Source organism: Capra hircus, chromosome 17, assembly GCF_001704415.2.
Source record: "Capra hircus breed San Clemente chromosome 17, ASM170441v1, whole genome shotgun sequence".
In the NCBI taxonomy this organism is placed as follows: domain Eukaryota; kingdom Metazoa; phylum Chordata; class Mammalia; order Artiodactyla; family Bovidae; genus Capra; species Capra hircus.
Window position 1 is genome coordinate 26,071,921 of NC_030824.1, and position 25,621 is coordinate 26,097,541.

General features: G+C 45.1%; 1 protein-coding gene across 7 annotated transcripts in view; it reads left to right on the forward strand.

Annotated features, from left to right (window-relative positions):
* EP400 (E1A binding protein p400) overlaps positions 1-25,621 on the forward strand; it is a 113,163-nt gene that overhangs the window by 19,117 nt on the left and 68,425 nt on the right. For 3 of the 7 annotated variants that reach the window (XM_018061439.1, XM_018061444.1, XM_018061443.1), the window contains exons 2-5: positions 7,075-8,432; positions 21,552-21,642; positions 23,008-23,115; positions 23,622-24,007. In XM_018061439.1, coding sequence (XP_017916928.1) covers positions 7,110-8,432; positions 21,552-21,642; positions 23,008-23,115; positions 23,622-24,007 — 1,908 coding nt within the window. In that variant the 5' untranslated portion in view covers positions 7,075-7,109. Of the gene's footprint in view, positions 1-7,074; positions 8,433-9,919; positions 10,031-21,551; positions 21,643-23,007; positions 23,116-23,621; positions 24,008-25,621 lie in introns of all 7 variants that reach the window. The other 4 variants (XM_018061438.1, XM_018061442.1, XM_018061440.1 and 1 more) reach the window with 2 other exon arrangements.

Here is a 25,621-nt window from a genome sequence, read left to right on the forward strand (position 1 = left end):
TGTGGTTGGCCAGAGATGTTTCTTTTAATGTGTATAGAGACAGCTAGAAATATGTATACACCCATATATATATTGTCACACTGGAGTTTTAAAAACATGCGTATACATATACCTATATTAACATATGCTACACAGATGTTCAGCTTTACTCACCTTGACCCTGAGTATTCATTGGAAGGACAGATGCTGAAGCTGCAATACTTTGGCCACCTGATGTGAAGAGCTGACTCATGGGAAAAGACCTGATGCTGGGAAAGATTGAGGGCAGGAGAAGGGGGTGACGGAGGATGAGATGGTTGGATAGCATCACTGACTCAGTGGACATGAGTTTGAGCAAACTCAGCGAGATAGTGAAGGACAGGGAAGCCTGGTTTGCTACAGTCTGTGGGGTCGCAGAGTTGGACACGACTTAGTGACTGAACAATAACAATAATTTCTAGACATACAAGTATTTTCTTATTCTTTTAGTGGCTGCTTCTAAGGCGTGGTTATACTAAATTTTGTTAAAAGTTCCCTATAGGTGAGCATTTACACTGTTTGCAAATTTAACCTTATAAATATTACAGTGAACATTGTTGGACCGTTGTATATTCCTATGACTAGGTCCTTGGAAGTTGAGTTCCCTGATCAGTGTATGTTAGCACTGTGTCAGATGACGCCACGTTACCCTCCAGCAAGCCAGCTCTCTGCTTTGCTTCCCTCGTGTGTGTGGAGGGTTCCCCATTTCCCAGCAGCCTTACTGAACCTGAATATTATCATTGTTTTGATTTTCACTCACCTGTTAAACAACAGATAGGTGTCTCACTTTATTTTGTATTTCGTTATTAATGAGGTTAAGCATTTTTGGTGTTTTTCTGTCATTTGAATTTCTTGTAGAATTTTTGGTTTATATTTCTTGGGTTGTTGGCTTTTTCTATGGGAATTCTTAAGGATGGATAACCTTTTGTCATATAGGCTTCAAATATTTTTTTTATCCATCTTTTGTATTGCAATGTTTTCTTTAGTAGAGTTGTCAGTTGTTAATGCTTTTTAAAAATAAATATTGTTTCTAGGTTTCACATCATGTTTAGGAAACTCTTCTTCAGTGCAGGATTATAAAGATATTCTCATCTGTTTTAAAATATTGTTATGGTTTGATTTCCCCGCTTTGAGTAATTTTTTGTGAAGGATGTGAGGTGTGGGGGTAGGTGGGCCTCAGGGGCCGATCTGGCTTTTCTTTTCCTTTTTTCCTTTTACTGTTTGGCCACACTGTGTGCATGTGGCATCTTAGTTCCCTGACCAGAGATTGAACCTGCGCCTCCTGCAGTGGAAGTGCAGAGTCTTAACCGCTGAACTGCCAGGGAAGTCCCTGCCTTTTATTGTTTAAAATGGATTGATCTAAGAAACTCTGGGTCTTAGTTCTCTCGCCTCACAGAAAGCTGTTATGAATTTAGTAATGCTTAAAAAAAATTTTTATTTTAAAAATCTGTCAGAGAGTCTTAAAAATGGCATCTGTCTGTAGGAGGCATTTTTCTCTTTGATCTGCAGCTCTTGGGAGGTACCCATTTGTGGATCCCATGGAAGCCTGAGAGGCTCCCTTGGTGAACCACAGCCAGAAGTCGCAGAGGCAGGGAGAGAGCCGTCAACGGGGCCTTGTGTCTTACGGCCGAGAACTGCTGGGGTTTGTGTGATGGGCTGCAGTGGAGGGTGAGGAGTCACTTCTATGAGGAAGGGTTTTCTTGTTTTTATTCTTAGTTGAAAGATCGTTGGGGTACAATATTATGTTAGTTTCAGGCGTATGATGATTTGACGTGTGCACATGTTATGAAATGGTCATTGTGATGAGTCTAGTAGCCATCTGTCCCCATACAGAGGTGTTACAGTATCACTGCCAGTGTTCCGCACGCTTCACCTGGTGCCCTGTGACTTACTGTACATCTGGAGGTTTCTGCCACTTAATTCCCTTCCCTTTGCAAATGGGCAGAACCACCCATTTGCCCCCTCCCGTCTCTTCCCTTCTGACAACCACTGTTTGATCTCTGTATCTATCAGTCTCTTTGCATTTATTGTTTTATGTGCTGGATCAGCCAAGCTATACCCAGTTCTTGCAGTTAACAGGTGCTCCCCAGGTGCCTGTGACTCCCAGGCGGGGCGGAGTGCCCCCCACACGTTTCCTGAAGTTAGCTTGCTTGTCATGCCCCCTGAGGCTTCATCTCTGTGCTCCTGTGAACCACCAAGCAGGAGAAAGTCAGCATGGCAGACAGCATGCCCCTGTTTTTGCCACAGCATGACCACTTGATTCAGGGCTGGGAGATGCTCACCAAATACTCCAGGAGGATCAGAGTATTTGGTGAAAGCGCTAATGACCATGGCATGTACCAGTGAGGGACAAGGTTAGAAAGCAGCCACAGGTAGCAGGAAAGAAGGCATGTGTGCACTGTCACATATTCAGTATTGATACTGTTTTGCGTAGATGAATTGAAGTTTAGTGATATTTATCGTTGGGCATGCCAGCTTTCTGCTGTAAATAATATAGTGAACGTCCATACTGGAATGGGTAGCCATTCCCTTTGCCAGGGTAATCTTCTCGACCCAGGGATCGAACCTGCGTCTCCTGCATTGCAGGTGGATTCTTCACCGTCTGAGCCACCAGGGAAGCCCATATTGAACACAACTCTGATGTGTTTTCTAAGGCTGGTCTAAAAGTCAGGTGACTGCGTCAGAAGATGTGAGTGTGCTGTAAGACTCTACACCTGCTGCCAAATTGCTTTCTGGAGTTTCCACTTGAAAGTATTTCCGGACACTCTTTGTGGCTTCTATCCTCTCTTCACTCACATCATGTTTTGTCTGTCTCTTCTGCCCTGAATTCATGCTCCAAGGCCTGCAACTAACACTTTCTCTAGAACTATGTGTCCAAGGCCTGTTCCACCCTCTTCCCTGTTCCCTTCTCCTTGCTCTACTCCCATCTGGGGGGCTGTTTACTACAGAGCAGAACCACCCACAGCAGGAGACTGACTGGTGGCGGGAAGGCCAGATCTGTCTTGGGAGATGTGGGGGCCGAGTGGGAGATGGCTCATGACCTGAGCTCCCTGCGTGTTGAAGGAAGGATTCCCAATGCCTGGCTGCCTGGACTCTGGCAATGCCCAGAAGAGCAACTGGGGCGGGAGGGGCTGGGGGGCTGGGCCTTAGCCTGGTGGGGGTGGGGTGAGAGCAGCTGCTATCAGGACCCCATCTTCTGAGCCCTTTTCCCCTCACTCTTTCCAATTCTCACCTGGGACCCCTGACCTGCACTAAGGACAGGGCCCAGGTAGGTATTTCTTAGGGTGGTGTTTCCCGGCACCAGATGCGCCTCTTTGTGATGCCAGCATTGTCCTGCGAGAGCAGCAGCCACACAGATGCCTGCCCCTGTCCCCACCGTGCGACACTGGTGGGCACTGCTCACGGTGGTCGGAGGGCTTGTGCCTGCTCCTCACAGGCTGTGGCGGTGCCCTGACCCAGCTTGCCAACCTTGGCCTGCTCCAGGCAGTGTGCTCCGAACTGTGAGCCAAACAGCTCACTCCAGCTGCTTCTGACAGACCTTACAATTAGGAACATCGCCAGCACCAGTTCAAAGTTGTCTTGCCTGGTGGTGGCTTTGCTTTCTGCCAGGGTATCTGTACCATATTTTGGGGGGATGCTGTTTTAGATAAGTGGTTTCTTTACATTATAGTTGATTTGGTTTGTTCCTCTAACTTGATTTGTAAGCTCACTGAAGTCAGGAACCTTTTTAAAAAGTTGAGGTGTAGTTTACATTTCTATGAATTTGGACAGACACACTCATTCTTGTAACTATCATAGCAAATCGAATGTACAAGTAGGTTCATGCCGCCAAGTTCCCGCCTGCTTTTGCAGCTCCTTCTCCACCTCTCAGACTCTGTCTTATCTGTCCCTGTGGTTTTGCCTGTTCCAGAATGTCTTGTCAATTCAGTGGCCGGCAGTCAGTGGTCCTTCTGTCTGGCCGTGCTCCTTGGCGTCCTCGTGGTGTGGGTGTGTCTGTAGCTCAGCCTTTATGAGGCTGAGGCCGCTCCATTGTGTGGCTCTTCAGGTGTCTTTGGCAGGTGACGGTCAGTATTTATGTTTCCATATATCTTAGTAGACATTTTAAATTTTGAATTTTTTAACAGTGGAGGGTTAAGTTGTGTAATTGATATTCTGCTTTTTTCACTCAATAATATATCTGAAAAACTGAGAAGGGCAACTCACCCTAGTAGTCTTGCCTGGAGAATTCCTTAGACAGAGGAGCCTGGCAGGCTGCAGTCCATGGGGTGACAAAGAGTTGGACACGACTGAGTGACTAACACTTAGGCACTTTCACGTTCTCTATCTAGAACTTGAGTATTGGATATTTCTGGTTGCTCTTTCTACTTTCACTGCATTGTTCTGTCATAAATATTTTTAAGCATAATTTTAAAAAATTGGTAGGTGAATTTCCTTAGAGGTTTACAGAGGTCACATTACTGGGTCAGAGGTAATAAGGTCTGCTTTCCCACTGTTGTCTCACCCTGCTAAGCATACTCTGAGCTCTGAGCCCTCTGACATCTGCTCTGTCTCCCTCCACATTTTTTTTTTAACTGAAGTAGGGTCGGCGTGGGCTTCGCTGGTGGCTCATTGGTAGAGAATCTGCCTGCCAGTGCAGGAGACGTGGGTTTATTCTCTGGGCTGGGAAGATCTCTTGGAGAAACGGCTACCCGCTCCCGTATTCTTGCCTGGAAAATGCCATGGACAGAGGAGCCTGGTGGGCTACAGTCCATTGCAAAGAGTCGGACATGACTGAGCAACTAAACAATAATAACAACAACAGTAGCAACAAAGTGTTGATTGACAGTGTTGTGTCAGACTCTGCTGTGTAGCAAAGTGACTCAGTTATACACGTATAGACATTCTTTTTTTAAATATGCTTTTCCATTACCCCTCCACATTTTTTCAACCTGTTAGTGATCACAGTGTATTCTCCTTATCCTATTTTTGTGTCTGTTCTACATGAATCTTCCTCATAATGCTTGTTTGAAAAGATCAGGAACAAAAGCTCAGTTTGAAAGCAATCAGCATGGGAGAGGTCCCCCTCCCAAGCTGTGTCCCCCAACTCACAGTTCCCACCTACTTTGCCGGGCTCTCTCTGCTGGGGCTAAGTGGGGAGTGGGCTCCTGGTTTGATAATTAAGGCTGTTCTTTGCTTTGGTCCTGATTTCCCATTCAGCTGTGCTTTCTGAGCTTGCCTGTGATCTTTAGATCAGAGATAGTGATCTTCAGAGATAGTCATCAGAGCAGAAAGTGCCTTCTAGTTTGAATAGGCACTGGTTTTTATGTTTTCTCAGCCTGTACTTGTGTATCCCATGAGTTCTGTAGCTTTTGATTTCATGTATATGTGTATTTTAGCCAGGCGCCCAGGTCTGGGAGCTTTCATACAAATGTGTATTTCCACTTTGTAAGTTTTGTAACTTTTGGTATTTAATGTTTTTCACCCCTTATCTGTCTTCTCAGTGAGATAATGATGCCCTCAAGATGAAAGGCATCACTTTCCTACTTTTCCCGGGGGTGTGGGGGTGGGGGTGTGATGGAAGGAACACCAGAGATGGGGAGCTAGGCATGTCAGTGAAGACTGAGAATTTTAAATGGTGGAAGGGTATTTCTGTGTCTGTGACCCAGCCACAGTGGGGAGCAGACAGGCTGAGGCTGTCATTCTCTTCCCAGTGGGGTTTGTCCCCTTGCAAGCCTCAGGGCTCTGGCCGGGTGTGACTTGTAAGCAGTCTCCCTGCTCCATCTCAGAATTGGCCCCCTCTCTCTCCATCCTCTGCTTTTTCTTGTCCTTTTTCCTGTCATTCCCTCTCCCACCTCCCCCTCTAGTCCACTGCACTCAGCAGTTTGGGGCCATAACCCCTTTAAAGCCGTGTCCCAGCTCCCAGAGAGTAGGTGAACCCCTGATCAGGACTCTCCTGGAATGGGGACTCTCTTGGAATGGGGATTCGAGTCCTAGCTGCTCCCCTCTCTCCTTAGGTTTTCTTCCTGAAATCCCCCCTTTGGATGAGCTTGTAAAGAAGGCTGAGGTGCAAGTCTGACACCCAAGCAGGGTCCTCTCCCCAGGAACACAGTGTCTGACCTGGGATGGGGGCTGTGCATGTTTATACTCAGGTTACGCCGAAGACTTAATGCTTCTGAACTGTAGTGTTGGAGAAGACTCTTGAGAGTCCCTTGGACTGTAAGGAGATCCAACCAGTCCATTCTAAAGGAGATCAGTCCTGGGTGTTCTTTGGAAGGACTGATGCTAAAGCTGAAACTTCAATACTTTGGCCACCTCATGCGAAGAGTTGACTCATTGGAAAAGACTCTGATGCTGGGAGGGATTGGGGGCAGGAGGAGAAGGGGACGACAGAGGATGAGATGGCTGGATGTCATCACCGACTCGATGGACGTGAGTCTGAGTGAACTCCGAGAGTTGGTGATGGACAGGGAGGCCTGGCGTGCTGTGATTTATGGTGTCGCAAAGAGTCGGACACGACTGAGCGACTGAACTGAACCCAGGGGTATCTGCCAGGGCCGTAGCACAGACATTTACGAAAACTCTCGGCCAGTGAAGGGTTAGGGGCTCTGTTCTGGTGACACGCAGTGGTGGCATGCGGTGAGAGTCACTGACCGCCTCCTGGGTGCCATCCCTCTTATGGGAGAGACAGGTGGATCACCCCAGCCTGGCATGGAGCAGGGCTACTCACCTCCCTGGAAGAAGTGTGCCAGCCACGAACGCCAGCTCCGAGTTAGATCCTGCTGGCCTTGAGCAAGTAATGGTTAGTTACCTTCCTCAGGAGCTGTTTGGGACCCACCTGCTCCTGCCAGGCTGTCCTGGCCCCAGGTACAGTGAGACCCAGAAGGCCCTGTCCCTCCTCTGCCGAAGGAGGTGGTCTCCAGCGCCATCTCCTCAGGAAGACAGTGGTTTGTGTCAGATGCTGGTGGGAATATCCTTTCAGAACCCCTGTCCTGGGGTGTTGAGTGGTACTGGAAACAAATAGTGATCAGATGGTTTTATTTGCCCTTAAGTAACTTGATTTTAACTTTGATTTTTCAGGAGAACGTTAAGTTGGATAAAAGAGGAGTGCGATCATGCACCATGGCAGCGGCCCTCAGAATGTCCAGCACCAGCTGCAGAGGTCAAGGGCCTTCGCCGGCAGCGAAGGAGAAGAGCAGCAGGCCCACCCCAACCCTCCCCAGTCCCCCGCCACGCCCTTCGCCCCAGCGGTGAGCCCATCTGCACCCCAGTCCCCTGGTTACCAAGTTTCACAGCTGATGAATCGGAGTCCTGTGGCCGGGCAGAACGTGAATATCGCCCTTCAGAATGTGGGGCCGGTGGTGGGCGGAAACCCCCAGATCACGCTGGCTCCCCTGCCGCTGCCCAGCCCCACTTCTCCAGGATTCCAGTTCAGCGCGCAGCAGAGGCGGTTTGAGCACGGGTCTCCGTCATACATCCAGGTCACCTCGCCGCTGTCGCAGCAGGTGCAGACTCAGAGCCCCACCCAGCCCAGCCCCGGGCCAGGGCCGGGCCTGCAGAGCGTGCGGGCAGGTGCCCCCGGCCCCGGCCTGGGTCTCTGCAGCAGCAGTCCCACCGGGGGCTTTGTGGATGCCAGCGTGCTGGTGAGGCAGATCAGCCTGAGCCCGTCCAGCGGCGGCCACTTCGTGTTCCAGGAGGGCTCGGGCCTGGCGCAGATGGCCCCGGGCACCCAGGTTCAGCTGCAGCATGCGGGGGCGCCCATCACGGTCAGCAGAGAACGGAGACTCTCACAGCCCCACGCACAGTCTGGGGGTACTGTCCACCACCTGGGGCCTCAGAGCCCTGCGGCCGCGGGCGGGGCAGGCCTGCAGCCTTTGTCCAGCCCCGGCCACATCACCACGACGAGCTTGCCACCCCAGATCAGCAGCATCATCCAGGGGCAGCTGATCCAGCAGCAGCAGGTGCTGCAGGGGCCACCACTGACCAGACCTCTGCTCCCCGGGGTTGGGGTCGGGGTCGGGGGGACTTCGGCGTTTGGGATGACGTCCCCACCGCCCCCCACCAGCCCTTCCAGGACCGCAGTGCCCCCGGGCCTCTCCAGCCTTCCCCTCTCGTCTGCGGGGAGCACAGGCGTGAGGAAGGCTCCCAGAAAGTTGGAGGAGATCCCCCCGGCCTCCCAGGAGCTGGCTCAGATGAGGAAGCAGTGCCTGGACTATCACTACAGGGAGATGGAGGCGCTGAAGGAGGCCTTCAAGGAGTACTTGATCGAACTGTTCTTCCTGCAGCACCTTCAAGGGAACATGATGGATTTCTTAGCGTTTAAGAAGAAACATTATGCCCCTTTACAAGCTTATCTTAGGCAGAATGATTTGGACCTTGAAGAAGAGGATGAGGAGGAGGAGGAGGAAGAAGAGAAGTCTGAGGTTATCAATGATGAGGTGAGAAGCAGCGGGTCATGCTATGTGGAGTTTAGTCTACGCAACTTCAAATCAAAAGTAGTCTGTGAGCCTGGGGTGTGTATAAGATGCAGTCTCATGAGGATTTCATCCAGGAGTAAAACTGAAGAATGGATTTGCTTTTTCCTTCATGGAAGGAAAGGGCTGGTCTAGTTGGGAAGACGGTGCAGAGTGATGCTGTGAGTAATGCTGGCTCCTTTAGAACAGCAACACCTCCCTGGTTTGGAGAACTAACCTGGCGTGACCCAGCCTTACCCTGTGCTCTGCCGGGTGTCGGCCATTGCTTGGCCCTGAAAGCCTGCAGAAGCCAGGGGCGTGGCCACTTTCCTGCCGATTCCCCAGGTTTCACATTTTACTTCTGTAGGTCCACCCACTAAAAACAGCATGGATATCATTTTTAAAGAAAGAATTTGAATCATCAGCTTGTTACAGTATATCAGATGAAATTTAAATCACTAGATATATTTTTAAGGTATCTTTATAAAATATGGTTATTACAGCAAAACAGAATTTTTTCAATTTGTAGATGTCTTAGATTTAAGATCATGTATTTAACTCACACTTTTGCAGATACCTACAGAATGATATTTAAGATAAGACTCCTTTTTAGGTGGTGAAATTTTGGGTGCCTGGAATGGGTGCTTAATAGGTCCTCCCCACTGAGATTTTCCGACCCCTCAGTGACTCTTCAGATGCTTTTATCTACACTCCCCCAAGAATGAAGCTGACCAGATAGGGGGACAGGGAGGTGCACTGTGATGCACTGTTTCTGTGCCTTTGTGTTGTGTACTGTACACTATGTTGGTGGGACTTACTTTGTTTTTTTGATAGAGCCAAAATGTAAATTTCTGTCAGCTCTTCTGCAAAGAAATCAGCTTTTGATGCACAAAAGCTGGCCTCTTTGCTCATCTCCTCATTGGTATTTATTATGTGTAGCTTTGCCATTTGGTGTTTTCTTTAACACCCTTTCCAGGATGAACCATTTTTTATTTTCTAAAAGGTTTATATGATTTTTTTGAGGGTTTCCCCTCTGTTGCCATGAAATAGTGAAGTTCAGTTCTGTTTATGTTTGTACACCAATGTTGTCTGTAGGCTCAGTCCCCTTTATCTGTCATTACCATTCTGACCTGCACGCAGTAGGCCAGGGTGCAAACTGCCTCTGAAGTTGTCAGGGCTTTGCTATTTGAAGACTGTCTGCCATTCCCATTTTTAAAGTTTGAAGTTAAAGAATCTAAGGATATTGTACTTGTGACTTAAATTGGAGTTTCTGCAAGATTTGCAGTTGAGTTAGGGTGTTATGTTATAAATCTGTCATAAATTAGTTCAGTGTCCTTTTACAGGATTTGATGCAAAAACATTCCATTTTTAAACACCAGACATTGGTGAGCTATCAGCAGTAAAATTCTAACAAAATTTTGAGCAGTCTTAAAAATTATGTTGCCTTTTTTTCTCAAAATATTTCCTCTCAGGTAAAGGTTGTGACAGGAAAGGATGGGCAGACTGGTACTCCTGTTGCTATAGCAACCCAGCTTCCTCCAAATGTTTCTGCTGCTTTTTCATCCCAGCAGCAACCATTTCAGGTACTTTTCGATGGTTCTAAAATGTAGTCTCATCCGAAACTTTTCCTCATCCAGATATTTTAACCTTCAATTTACTATTTGCTCTTCAGCATTTTTTTTTCCAGAGCCCATTCCTTATTTTAAAAAAGTAAAAAAGTCTTCCTGCATATAAAATTATACAACTAAATTGCATGAGTAAATGACGACACAGACCTTAATGCATTATTTTCTTGTGTGTGTTGACCTGTAACTCAGTAGTAGCTTCAGCATGCATGTCATCTAATACCTATAGTCCTGTTGAATGTGTGCTCAGGATTCCTGTGTGCTGTGTTTTCAATGTTGGTTCTTTCTTGTGTCTTTTATCTGTATTTTTGAGAACAGTGCAAACAGGGCAGAAAGAAAGATTATATAGGTAACTTGCTGTTTTCTGTAGCTGGAAGAAACCCTAAAGTAAAACATAGTTTTGAACTATCAGGACCTTAGGCTTCTAAATGGATGTTAATTGAATGCAGACTGATTAAGTTTTGAAAATTAAGTCATTCAGTTTTATGTTAATACATGCCAAGAACCTAAAAGTACAGGTCAGAGTCTAGTCATTTTGGAATAGATTATGCTAGGTTCTGAAAGCAGTTTAATCTTGTGGTGGTATGTCTTAAAAAACTTCTTAATTTTTAATTTTGATATAATTTCAAATCCATATAAAAGTTTCAATAACAGTACAAAGAACTCCCCTTGTATCTTGTACCCAGATTCACCAGTTGTTAACTTTTTACCCCATTTGCATTATTTTCATTTTCTTTCTCTCTCTCATATGTACACACAGACACATTTCCCCCCAAACTGTTTGAGAGTAAGTTGTGGACATCGTATTCATGCACTTGTATCCCTGAGTACTCAAGCAAGTAGTATCAGGCACCAGTGTCATCTGGTCTAACCACGGTATGATAGTCAGTTCTGGAAATTTTACAGTAACTTTTACTATGACTAAGCCACAGCTCTCGTGCAAATTTTATCTCTTGTTCCAGTGACTTCCCTTGTATAGTTGCTTTTCCCCAGTCTGGGATCACCAGTTGTGTTTAGTTGTCACGCCTCTCTTTAATCTAGGCTGTCTTCTTTAATGTAGGCTGACTCCTTTGTGAGGAGTCCTGGTCGGTTATTTTGTAGAATGTCCTTTGACATGGGCCACTAATCTACCACCTCTCGATGAGCCTTGCCAGCATCAGTTGTCATGAAAAAGATGGCAAAGTGGATTTTCTAACTCCATTATTCCTTCTGCATTCACTAGTTGGCATTCTGCTGCAATGATGAGCTTCCTTCTTTCTTCCATTCTTATGTTCATATGTGGATTCTTATTTTTATTTTTTTAGGTTTATGTATTTGGCTGTGCTGGGTCTTCATTGCTGTATATGGGCTTTCTCTAGTTGCCGTGAGTGGAGGCCACTCTTCATTGCACTGCATAGACATCTCATGTTGTGGTGGCCTCTTGTGTTGTGGGGCATGGGCTGTAGACGCACGGGCTTCAGCAGTTGCAGTGCGTGGGCTCAGTTGTGCACAGGCTCAGTTGCTCTGAGGCATGTGGGATCTTCCCAGACCAGGGATCGAACCCATGTCCCTTGCATTGGCAGGTGTACTCTTAACCCCTGGACCACCTTGGAAGTCCCTTATTTAAACTTGCTTAATTCAGTAAAATTCATTTTTGGGGGTGCATAGTTTGGTGAGTTTTGTCAAGTGCCTCAAGTTGTATAACCACCACCACACAAGAAACAGAGTTCTCTCATCCCCCAGGTGTTCCTCATGCTACATCTTTGTCATCAGATTCCCTCCCTCCCTTAACCTTTATTCTCTGTCTCTATGATTTTTTCTTTTCTGGAATAAAATGTAAATAGAATCATATAGTCTATGCTGCATTTTCGGTCTGGCTTCTTTCATGTAGCGTGATGCATTTGAAATTCAATTCATATTGTTGAATTTACCGATTGCTTCTCTTTTTGCTGAGCAGTAGTCTGTTGTATGAATGTTCCCTACTTTGTTTATCCATTCACCCTTTGAAGGACTTTGGGTGGTTTCCAGTTGTTGGCATATCTAGGAGACAGATTGCTGGGTTGTTAATAAGTGTACATTCAGTTTTATATGAAACTGACGAACTTTTCCACAGTGGCTATTCCGTTTCGCATTCCCACTAGCCGTGAATGAGAGTTCCTGTTGTTCTGCTTCCTCCCCTCGGTTTGTTCTTGTCAGTTTTCTTTTGTTGTTATTCTAATACGTAAGTAGTGGTTTTAATTTTTATATCTAAAGACTAATGATATTGAAAACAACTTTTCTTGTGTTCATTTGGCATTTGTATATCTTCTTTGGTGAAGTATCTGTTCATTTCTTTCACCAGTTTTTCCCCTATTGAGTCATTTGCTTTATTGTTGCATTTGAGAATTCTTTATATAATTTGGATGTAAGCTTTTTGTCAGATACAAATTTGGAAATATTTTTCTCTTCATTCTCTGCCTTGGCTTCTTTTATATTGTTTTTTTACAGAGCAAAAATTTTGAGTTTTGATGCAATCTCTTTTACCATTTCTTTCTTTTATGTATTATGCTTTTGACATTTATCTAAGAACTCTTTGCTCAACCCAGGGTCACAAAAATTTCCTCCAGTTTTTTCCCCTAGATGTTGTATAGTTTTATGTTTTACATTTAGGTCTGTGATCCATTTTGAGTAACGTGTTTTTGTTTTTTTGGTTGTATTGAGTCTTTGTTGCTGCGCACAGACTTTCTCTAGTTGCAGCTACTCTAGTTGCCGTGCGGAAGCCTCTCCCCGCAGTGGTTTTTCTTGTTGCAGGGCACAGGATCCAGCGTCCGTGGGCTCAGTAGTTTTGGCACGTGGGCCTAGTTGCCCTGCAGCATGTGGGATCTTCCCAGACGAGGGATTAACCCATGTCCCCTGCATTGGGAGGCAGACTGTTAGCCCCTGGACCACCAGGGAAGTCCTTGAGTAAAATTTTGTGTAACATGCAAGCATAGCTAGAGGTTTTTTTCTTCACATATTGATAGTTAAGCACCATTTCTTTTATCTTGTATCTGCTGAGTTGACTTTGCATCTTTGCTAAAAATCCCATCTAGGTCTGTTTCTAGGCTTTCTTCTTTTTGGCTGATCTATATGTCTTATTTTGTTGGTAATGCCATACTGTCTTTACTACTGCAGCTTTGTAGTAAGTCCTGAAATCAGTATTGTCTCTTCAGCTTTGTTCTTTTCCAAAATTGTTTTGGTCATTCTGGTTCCTTTCACTCTTCATATACATTTTAGAATCAGCTTGTCAGTATCTATAGAACATCCTGTTGGGATTGCATTGACTCGGTTGATCTGTTTGGGGTGAAGTAATATCTTGACAACATTCAGTCTTCCAGACCAGGAATATGATATATTTCTCCATTTATTTTTGTCTTCTTTGATTTCTTTCATCAATACTTTCTAGTTTTCAGCATGCACATTCTAGGCACATTTTGTTAGATTTCTACCCATAAAGTCTAGTTTTTCTGTGATTCTATAGATGGTACTTAACTTGGAAAATTATTTTCTAGTTGTTTATTGCAAGTATATGGGAATACAGTGAGTTGTACAACCTTGCAAAAAACTCATTTATTAGTTTTAGGAGCTTTTTTGTAGCTGGAATTTTCTACCTAGAGAAATCGTGTTTGCAAAGAAAGCAAGATTTATGTTTTCCTAGTTATATGCTTTTTTCTTTTTTGTTTTCTTGCTATGTTGCACTAGCATGGACCTCCGCTGTGAGGCTGAATAGGAGTGGTAAGAACAGACATTCTTACCGTGTTGATCTTGGGAGGAAAGCATTCAGTCTTTCACCATCAAGTATGATGTTAGCCATAGATTTTGTAGCTATCCATTATCAGGTTAAGGAAATTCTTTTTTCCTAGTGTTTGTCATGAATGGATGTTGAATTTTTTCAAATACTGTTTCTACATCTAGTTACCTAATCATGTGATGTTTCTCTTTTGGTATAGAAATGATGAATTATATCACATTAAGGTATGATTTGTAAGCAGGGAATACACAGATCTCAAGTGTTACAGTTTGTTGAGTTTGACAAGTGCCCATGTAACCCACGCATATATTGAGAAGTTCACTTCCATCAAGTCTTCTCATGTCCCTGCCAGCCGTCTGCTACCCAGCTCCCAGCCCATTTTATTCCTGTTTATTCTACTACTACTGTTCATTTATCTTTAAGGTGTGTTTTGACTGCACTGGGTGTTAGTTGCAGCATGAGGGGTCTTTGTTGCATCATACAGGATCTTTTGTTGCTGTGCATGCACTCTAGTTGAAGCACACAGGCTTAAGTGCTCTGAGGCGTGTGGGATCTTAGTTCCCCGACCAGGGATTGAACCTGTGACCCTGGTGGTGCTAATGGTAAAGAACCCACCTACCAATGCAGATCAGACATGAGAGACTCGGATTCGATCCCTAGGTCAGGAAGATCACCTGAAGGAGGGCGTGGCAGTCCACTCCAGTATTCTTGCCTGTACCACAGCAAGCGAGGCCATGCTCTAGAGCCCATCAGTGGCAACTGCTGGAGCCCCCGCACCTAGAGCGTGTGCCCTGCAATAAGACAAGCCAGTGCAATGAGGAGCCCTTGCAACACAGCTAGAGAGTGGCCCAACCCCTGCCTGCCACAGCTGAGCCAAGCGGGCTACAGTCTCTAAGGTTGTGCAGAGCTGGACATGCTTCTTAACCACTGGGCCGCCAGGGTAGTCCCTCTTACTGTTTATTTTGATGTTCAGTTTATCTGTAATTTGACCAATGAGAGCCCTTTCAGACAGGCTCTATATACTTTTGACACATCCTTGTCACTCTCTGAGTACTTCCTTACCTTCTGGCACAAAATATTGAAAGTTTTTCTTCCATATGCCTTGATTCAGTCCAGGAATCAGTCATTTCTGTAAGGAACCTGGTTCCACTTAGGGGGGAATAATCATTTGAACCCAGTATTTAAGTGCTTGTGGTAATGAATGTGATACATTTTCTAAATTGGAAATTGTCAGAAAATTTAATCAGTGAAACGTCTTTCCTATTAGTGCTTAGAAGAATGTAATATATCAATGCATTTATAAACCACATTGATAAATATTTTTGTAAGAACAGTGGGACAGTGAAAGGCAGAGAGTGCCCTTAAATCTAGGTGCATGATCTCCACAATGACATAAATTATACCCTCCGATTTACTACCATACTAACCAGGTTGCCAGATTAAAATTGGACAGAATCTGTTTATTTAGGTCTGTGGAAGTCTCTTCCACTGATGGGCTCTAGCATGTGGCCTCAGTTGTGGTACACGGCATGTGGAATCTTCCTGGGTCAGGGATCGAACTTGTGTCCCCTCTGTTGGCAGGTGGATTCTTAACCACTGGACCACCAGGGAAGTCCTCTCATCCACCTTTTTTTTTTTTTTTTTTTTAAATATTTATTTATTTGGCTACAGTTGGTCTTAGTTGCACCATGTGGGATCTAGTTCCCTAACTAGGGATTGAACCCAGGCCCCCTGCATTGGGAGCACGGAGTCTTAACCACTGGACTAACAGAGAAGTTCCTTCTTACTCACTTTTGATGGGAGTGTAGTGTGGAAACATTTCACATGATCTGGAGAAGGTGAACGTGGGCAGGCCCTTTGACCCAAACAGCATACTCCAACGATACTGTTGTGTTTGTGAGCTGGAAAACATATCTAATAATGTTCCCAGCAGCATTGTTTATGATAACCCCAAACTGGAAAGAAGCAAAATGTCCACCACAGCAGAATAGATCAGTTGGTCATGCACAGTCATACAGAGGAATGCTCTGTATGCATAATCAGTGGTAAAAATGAGTGAGTAGGTGTGGGTGGGCCTCAGCAACACCATGTGGAGCAGAAGGGGCTACAGGAGAGCCCAAGGGCAGCATTCTTCAGTTAAAGTTCACTAGGAAGCAAGGTGTTAGTCACTTAGTCGTGTCCCACTCTTTGTCACCCCAAGGACTGTGTAGCCCGCCAGGCTCCTGTGTCTGTGGAATTCTCAAAGTGAGAATACTGGAGTGGGTAGCCATTCCCTTCTTCAGGTAGCTTCCCAACCCAGGGATCAAACCCAGGTGTCCTGCATTGCGGGTGGATTCTTTACCATCTGAGCCACCAGGAACCTTCTTGACCTGTATGCAGGTCAAGAAGCAACAGTTAGAACTGGATGTGAAACAATTGAGAAAGGAGTATGTCAAGGCTGTATATTGTCAGCTTGCTTATTTAATACACAGTACATCATGTACATCATGCGAAATGTTGGCCAGTCTGAATGAATCACAAGTTGGAGTCAAGATTGCTGGGAGAAATATCAACAATCTCAGATATGCAGATGATTCCACTCTAATGGCAGAAAGTGAAGAGCAACTAAAGAGCCTCTTGATGAGGGTAAAAGAGTGAAAAAGCTGGCTTAAAACTCAACATTCAAAAACTTAAGATCATGGCATCTGGTCCCATCACTTCATGGCAAATAGAAGGGGAAGAAGTGGAAACAGTGACAGATTTTATTTTCTTGGGTTCCAGAATCACTGTGGACGGTGACTGTAGCCATGAAATTAGACACTTGCTTCTTGGAAGGAAAGCTATGAAAAAACCTAGACAGTGTATTAAAAAGCCGAGACATCACTTTGCCAACAACAGTTTATATAGTCAGAGCTGTGGTTTTTCCAGTAGTCAGGTATGGATGTGAGAGTTGTACCATAAAGAAGGTTGAGCACTGAACAATTGATGCTTTTGAATTGTGATGCTGGAGAAAATTCTTGAGAGTCCTTTGGATTGCAAGGAGATCAAAGCAGTCAATCTTAAAGGATATCAACTCTGAATGTTCATTGTCAAGCCTAATGCTGAAGCACCAATACTTTGACCACTTGATGCAAGAGCTGACTCATTGGAAGAGACCCTGATGCTGGGAAAGATTGAAGGCAGAAGGAGAAGGGGACGGCAAGTGATGAGATGGTTAGAGTTTCACCGACTCAGTGGACGTGAGTTTGAGCAAACTGTGAGATAGTGAAGGACAGGAAAACTTGGCCTGCTGCCGTCCATGGGGTCGCAAAGAGTCAGACATGAGTTAGCGACTAAACAACAAGGAAGCAAAACCAAACACAGCATAGAGCGGAGCGTGGCCTGTGGGTTTTGGCACCAGAGGGAAGCGGTCACCCATGGATCAGGCGGCCAGTACCTGGTGGGACAGGGGATGCCTTCATAGTGCACCAGGGCTCCAGGGCATTAAGCCTCAGGATCAGTACCTGGGTGTTATTTGTAAACTTATAAGTCTTTCTACTTTCTAGCATTTTATTATGAAAAATTTCAAATGGAGAAAAACAGTGTTTAGTGAACATTCATATCCCACTGTTTAAATTCTGTGGTAACTTTTGGGGAAGTCCCAGTTCAGAACTGTTCGTGTTATATATTAATTTCTGTTTGCTTCTCAAAGATTTTGAGGTAGTATATTTTCTTTTTGGCTGCACCATGCAGCTTGCAAGATCTTAGTTCCCTGACCAGTGAAAACCTGTCCCCACGATAGTGAAAAGCGACGAGTCATAACCACTGTACTGCCAGAGAATTCCGGAGAAGGCGATGGCATCCCACTCCAGTCCTCTTGCCTGGAGAATCCCAGGGATGGGGGAGCCTGGAAGGCTGCAGTCCATGGGGTCACTAAGAGTCGGACTCGACTGAGCGACTTCACTTTCACTTTTCACTTTCCTGCATTGGAGAAGGAAATGGCAACCCACTCCAGGGTTCTTGCCTGGAGAATCCCAGGGACGGGGGAGCCTGGTGGGCTGCCGTCTCTGGGATCACAGAGTCAGACACGACTGAAGCGACTTAGCAGCAGCAGCAGCAGCCAGAGAATTCTCCCAGATGGTTTTTATTACAGTTATTTAGATCTTAAAGAAATTCTAATTGGAGATTATTTGTCAGTGATTATAACGTTAAAGGAAATTAATAATAATTAGAGTTCTGTAACCTTATCCCAATTGATTTTTTTTTCCATTTAGAAAAATTGTATTGAAAAATAGTTGATAAACTGATTTCAGTTATATACACTTGTATATATAAATGTATATATTCTTTTTTTTTTACATTTTCTTCCATTATAAATTATTACAAGACATTAAAAATATAGTTCCCTGTGCTGTACAGTAGGTCCTGGTTGGTTATCTGTTTTATATAGAGTAGGGTGTGTATTGGAGAAGGCAATGGCGACCCACTCCAGTATTCTTGCCTGGAAAATCCCATGGGTGGAGGAGCCTGATAGGCTGCAGTCCATGGGGTTGCTAAGCGTCAGACACGACTGAGCAACTTCACTTTCACTCTTCACTTTCATGCACTGGAGAAGGACATGGCAACCCACTCCAGTGTTCTTGCCTGGAGAATCCCAGGATGGAGGAGCCTGGTGGGCTGCCGTCTATGGGGTCGCACAGAGTCGGACACGACTGAAGCGACTTAGCAGCAGCAGCAGCAGCAGCAGCAGTGTGTATATTTTAATCCTAAATTTCTAATTATCCCCCAACGATTGATTTTTTAATTCTTATATGTGTGTTCATGTTTTTGTGTGTGTAGTTAAAAGTTTATAGTTATAAAGTGGTAGCTTAACTTGATTTAATAGACATACTTGCAGAAAGAAGGCATGAGTGATTTGTTTGTGCTGTCCTCTCCTTTATGCTTACTGAAGAATAACCTTGGGGAGACTTCTTTCTAGAATCTTGAATTGAGAGACAAAGTCCTGTCTACTTACAAGTAGTTCTTTTCTTCTTTTGCAGGCACTTAGGAAGGTCATCATCTCATTGACCATGTCCTTTTCTTTCATCCAGCCCTACAGACCCCATGGTGCCACTCAGCTTACGTGTGTTGTTTAAATTGGATAGAAATTTACCCATTGGTAACCAGCTGGTTGTTAGTACAGCTGGTTGGTCTTAATTTCTTCCTCCAGAGTAACATAAGTCTGCTTTTCTTTTCTGTCAGCTACATCCCCAGTTCCTTCAACTGTTCTTTTTTATTCTCCCCATAAGTATTTTTTTTTTATTTTTTAAAAGAGTTCTAATATATGATTGTTATTTAAAATCAAATTGGTATTTTAAAGACAGCAGTGTCTTTCCCATTAAAATAGTCATGAAGACGTATAAGATGAAACTAAAAATCATTCTGAAAACCAAGAAACAGTGGCTATCAGGAATTAGGCAAAGACAAGTGTCTTTGATGACATAGTCTTTTATGTTTAATGAAGTGTAACTTGTCAGTTTCTTCATATGAATGTCCAATCTTCTAGCTCATTTGGTTGTAAAGACTTCTCATTCCATTATGTTGCTTTGGAGTCTTTAGGAACTGACAGGGTTGTGTGTGTCTGAGTCTCCCTCTGGGCTCTCTGCTCAGCTTTTTCATCTGTCATCCATCCTTAAGCAGCATAATGCTGCCCTGGTATCCACACCCTGTGGTGAGTCCTGAAGTCCAGTCCTTTTCTAGTTCTTCTCTCAAGAATCTGTTTTCAGTTCACTGACTTCTGCATCCCCACTCTACTGTTCAGCCTATCGAATGAATTTTTAAAATTTCAGACACTTTTTCAGTTCTAAAATCTCTGTTTGGTTATCTTTCTATATTTTTTGTTGAAATTAATTTATTCACAGTGTTTCTGGTGTAAAGTGATTGATATATATATATATATTCTTTTTCAGATTGGTTCTGTTTTTTAATAGTTTTTTTTTTTCTGTGAAGATGTCCTCTCATCCTTTGTAAAAACATACTTTTATGTTCTTGGACATACTTATTAAAAGCTGCTATGAAATCCCTGCTGCTAATTCCAGCATGTGAATTGTCTAGGGGTTGGTGTCATCAATTTGTTTTCTGAGTACGACTCATGTTTTCTTGTCTCTTTGTGTTTTGAAGTAATTTTGAATTGGACCGTGAGTGTTGTGAATAATAGGTTACAGAGACCCTGAGTTCTGTTAATATAATATTCTTCTGAAGAGTATTGGTGGTTTTGCTTTCGCATTTAGTTAACGTGATTGAGCTGAGGCGGTGAACCCTGTCTCCTGAGCTCTCAGTGTAGTCACGCTGGCCTGTGCTTGGAGCCTTGGCACATGTGTGGCTTAGGAGGCAGCCAGAGATCAGGCCCCAGCTGCCCCTTGTGGTGACTGCCCTCCCTCACTTCTGCTGTGGTCTCCTGTGCTCCATCCCAGTGGTCTTCAAGCCAGTGAGGCCCTCTGCCTCTGGGTCTGAGGCCTGCCTTGTGCCAAATTCCATAAGCCCAGAAGCCTCTGCTATTGATAGTTCCAGTTCCTCCATGCAAGCATCGAGTTCCATCCTGTGTCTGGCCACCTTGTCGCATTTTTTATATTTCTTTTAGAGTTTATGTTTATGTGGAATGTGTTTGGCCCAATGGGACATTCTTGGCCATTACTGAACACAGAACCCTGTACCAATTTCTTTTATTGAAAAAAACCACACCAAAACACCCTCTATTTGATTATAGAGGTAATACATTTTCATCATAAAACATTTGGAAAATTTAGAAAAAGTGCACACACACAAATTATAAATTGATTGTAATCTTGTCCCCAAAGATAACCACTGTTCACATATTGTCTGTTTTTTTATATCATTCTTTTCTCTCCTCCTCCCTCCCTTCCTCCTCCAATCTTTGTTACATGTAAACGGGGTTGGATGGGGTGGAGTGCTTACTTTCCCTTTTCATTACTGAGTCCCTGTACTATGTAAGGCAAAACCTGCTGCATGGCTGGTCCTGGTGGTGTAGTATCCATTCCTAGATGGCAAGGATCAACAACTGCTCTCACAGGCAGTTACTTTGTTCAGACATATAGAACTTGCATTTAAAATGCCTTGATAAGTAGAGTGGATATAGTTGAATTATTTAAAAATAATTAACAACTGTTAACCTCATTTTTAGCATTCAGTATCCCTGCAAGGTGGTGCAGAGATGTCAGAGGTGTAGGGCGCCCAGTTTCTGTCTTTGATGGTAGCTTTTCATTAGAACATTTTAAATAACCTGTATATATTTCATGCAGCTAATTGCAGTACCATTTTGAAGTTAGATTGTTATTAATTGGAGTTTTAGTGCCATTTCCCAGTAGGAAGACAGTTTCAACCTTTCTTCTTATCATTCAGCTTTGTGATTTTGGCGGGCTGTGTGATGACAGGTAGTATAATAATTAGGGAGGCTAAGCTGTAGTCCTAGACAAAACTAAGATTTCCTGCATTAGATTCTGCTGTCATTCTGTGTGCAAAGCCAGTTTGTTTCTGAAAGACTCTAGATTCTCATTGATCTGAAATTCCATTTAAAACCAGAATGCAAGTCCTTTTTTATTCTCCAGAGGTAAGTTAGAACATTTTTTTTTTTTTACAATATATTGGGTAGATAACATTTCTCAAAAATGATTGAAGTCAGTGTTTGGGGTAATATGACAGTTTTAGTTTACATTCATTCTTGTGATGCACTTAAATTATGAAAATCTCAGTTTTTCTTTTTTTTTTTTCCCCCAGCAGCAAGCCCTTGCAGGGACCCTGGTGGCAGGAGCCGGAAGTGCGATTGAAACGGATCCCTTTAAGAGACAGCAGGCGGGACCCCCGGCAGGTATGTCATGGAGCACAGGCTCAGGGGTCTACAGAGCCAGTTGGCTTCTTAGTTTGGGAGTTCCAGCGTAGTGGCCACCTGTTTCTGAAGCGTGGCCCTTAAAGAATTTAATTCTGGTTCGTTTCTACTTCGAAAGTTAATTTTTCTTTGGATGGTAATCAACTCAACAAAATATTCCTGTGCGTGTTTATATGTACTGGTTAGAAGTTTGTTAGTTGAATAGGTATATTCGTTTCATTTTCTGTGTGCATTTATAGGTTCATGTCCTCAAGTGTAAACCTGCCTTTTCAAATTGTCATTCATTTTTTCAAACTGGATTCTTTCTCCAACTTAGAAACTTAATACACATTTTGTGTAAAAAATTCAAACAATTCAGCAGGGTGTAATTTGAGCTCACCTCTGGTTTGGTATTCCTTCTCCATTCCCTAGCCACAGAGCTGGCTGCATTTGTTCATTTTCCCAGACAAGCATTGCTTCAGGTGTGTCATTCTGAAAAAATTAAAATGCAACCCTATATGCACTGTTACGCCTTTAATATTAAATGACTAGGTTATATTTCCCAGTCATGGACCTCATTCTTTTTGATGGCTGCAAAGTATTGCACCTGGTGCATGGATGTTTCCTTTATTCATTAAAGAATAATGTTAGCATTCATTTGTTAGTGTTACCTTTTTTCTGTTATAATAAAAATAGGATTAAACCTTTAGTTTCACATTTTTTCCTATATGTCTGTGCATGTTTGTAAAAGCAGCACTCCAAGAATGAGACTGCTGATCAGAGTGTGTGCATAGTGAAGGGTTAGTGATGCTAAGTTGCCCTCCAAAAGGATAGGGCCGGTTTTTGCCCCATTAGCAGTTTGGTTCTCTCAAATTTTGGCTATGTTATTAAGTATGACCAATCTTTTAATCTTTGTCAATCTTATGGGTGAAAAATGAAATGTTTGTTTTGAAATGGATTTCTTTCATTTCATTATGGTGGTAGTATCTCTTCACATTTTTAACCATTTGTGGATGTGTCCCTCCGCTAGCTGTTTGTGTTCTTTGCCCATTTCGTCTGTCTGGTTGTTGAGCCTTTTCATATTAATTTGTAAGAGCTTTCTGAATGTTGCCCATCATGTATGTTGCAGATATTGTCTCTTAGGTTGACGCTTATCCTTTGCCTTTTTATGATGCTATTCTTTATATTTACAAGTTTTTAACAGAAAGAAAGTGTATTTATCAACCTTTTATGGCTTCTGCATTTTGGTTCATGCATAGAAAGGCCTCTCTGTTCAAAGATGATAAAAACACTTACACATGTGTTTTCTACTACTTTTGTGGTTTTATTTTTTACATCAAACTGCACCTTTTCTGAAAATTATTCTAGAGCAGTCTAAGAGACCTCGACTTGAAGTGGGTCACCAAGGGGTAGTTTTCCAGCACCCAGGGGTGAATACAGGAGTTCCTCTCCAGCAGTTAATGCCGACAGTTCAAGGTAAGACCCAGCACCAGAACTAGCTCTCTTAGTTCAGAAAAAGGGAGAGCAGAGAGGGCTTAGGGAAGTAGCACCAGGCTGAACGTGTGCAGTCCAGGTAGCATATCCAGGTGGTTTCTGCCGCTGGGATGTTCCTCTGAGTCCCACTTAACACAGCATGAAGAAACACTGGAGACCAGCTCTTGTCACCTTAGCGGAGCCACATGCCCCACTGTCCTCAGCTTCTCTCCGGTTTTCCCTCCTGTGTATTTTCTGACTTGCTGCTGTGGTAGGGACCCTGTGGTTAGTCTGTGCCTGCTTTGCTTGGTGCTAACTTGCAAAGGCCGAGAGCCTTTCTTTCCTTGTTTGTGTGCTCATTTATCGCGTTAGACCTAATACACGCAGGTTTCCCGCCAGTTAAATTTCCCCTTTGAGTGTGTGGTGCTGTCAGGGCAGGGTCTGTGACAACGCTGGGAGGTGGAATTGAGCCCCGGAGTCAGGGGTGCTGGGTCTGCCCTTTCTTGCAGGAGGAATGCCTCCTGCCCCGCAGGCCGCTCAGCTCGCCGGCCAGAAGCAGAGCCAGCAGCAGTACGACCCCTCTACTGGGCCCCCAGTGCAGAATGCCGCCAGCCTGCACACGCCTCCGCCGCAGCTGCCCACCAGGCTGCCCCCGGCCGGCCTCCCCGCCACACCACTGCCCCCCGCGCTGCAGTTCCCCCCGCAGCCGCAGATGGCGGAGCCCCAGACCCAGCTCCCAGTCCCCATGAAGACGCAGCCGCCCAACGCTCCGGTCCCCGCGCCCCCGCCCGGTCAACTCTCCACAGCTCCCCCGCAGCCCACGCCACCCACCCTCCACATCCCGATGCCCGGGAAGGCGCAGATGCAGGCCCCTCCACTCCCGGCCCAGCCACAGGTACTGCGGGCCCTTGTTGTTCCTCAGGTTAGAGGGGGAAGAAAAGACAGGGGGTTTGTTGGATGGGACGGTGCATGGCCGGCTAACTCACTCTCTCGTAGCAGCTCACTCTCCACTGTGGAGCAGTTAATTCACTAGTTGCAACATAGTTTTGTTTGGTTCTGCAGTCCTAGTTACTGTTATTAAAATGTCAGAAAATGACACAATTCTTACTGCTGCTCTCAGTACCGAGAGCTGAGTACAGGTCAGCTGTGTGACCTGATATGCCGGTCACAATATGTCGTTGCAGCTCCTGACCATCCACCAGGCTCTGTCCCCAGGTGCCTCCCCATGGATGCTGGTTCCACAAGTGGTGGGCACGGCATAGATTTGCAGGCTCGATAGACGTTTCCTCCACTGATTTACTTCACCTAGACGCCTTTGTGAAATATGTACAGTGAACCTTGTGGGATCCCTGACGAGCAGTGAGGCCAAAAAGCATGGGCCTGGGGCCCCAGAAGGGGCAGGAAGGAGTGTTTTCAGAGGCTTATCTTAGCTGCATGTGGTCAGCTGCATAGGAAAACCACCCCGCCCCTAACTGGTTAATGAGGAGACTCCCTCGCTGGATTTGGAGCTCGAGTTCTGGTGATTGGAGAAGCTTGCTCTCCCACGTGGTGGTGGTGCCTCTCATTGCCTGCAGGTGTGGGGCGCAGAATGGCGTCACCTGCTTCCCTCCACTGGGCAGCTGCTGTGGTGGAGTCTTTATTATTGCCCTCATTAGGCATGAGAAGATTGAGGCCAGAGAGGCTGGATAACGTGACCAGGGTGGCCAGGCAGCGCTGCAGGGGCTGTGACTGGCTCCCAGCATTGACTACGGAGCCTTCTGTGTGCCTTGAGAAGGAGCCCCCCTTCTCCCACCAGGGTGGCTGAGCCTCTTCCCTGGGCAAGCTGGAGGTTTTCATGGAGATGAGTCTTTCAGTTTTGGACACGGTTGTTGAGTCCCATACCAACTTCGCGCAGCACTGATGTCTGTCTTGGGTTTGTTTCCTGCCCTGGTTGACCACATGTGCTGTGGGATGTGGTTTTAGAGTAGTTCCTTACAGAAGCCATGGAGTTCTGTTCCTTCCAGGTTAGGAGGGACCCACAGACTTCTTCTTTGAAGGGCCATAGAGAGGAAGCATACGGTATTCCAGGCTTTGTGGGCTGTGTGGTTTCTCTTGGGCCACTCAGCTCTGACCTGGAAGGTGAGAGCAGCCCCAGGGCCCACACATGTGTGGCCGCAGCCAGTAGAACTTTCCGAAGTCTGTGGCTGGCCATGGTGTACCGACCACTGAGGTGGAGGACATTTCCAAAGATGTGCAGAGAGAGGCTGCAGGTTGTGAGGCCCGTCCTTGGCTGTGGTGTCTTCACACTGCAGGTTATAAATGTGCTGTGTTTGCGCCTCTCTGTTCCCAGCCCTCTTAGTGGGGGCAGTAACTTGCCTTCCCTGCTCTCTGCACCCCCGCTTCCTCCCGACAGAGTTCCTGTGTGAAATTAACTTCTCCTTCAGTCCAGGGAGGGAGGTGAGTTCTCAGCTTTACAAGCTTGGCTCTCAGGCCAGGATTGAGGAGGGCCCCTAACCTTACGGCTTGCCTA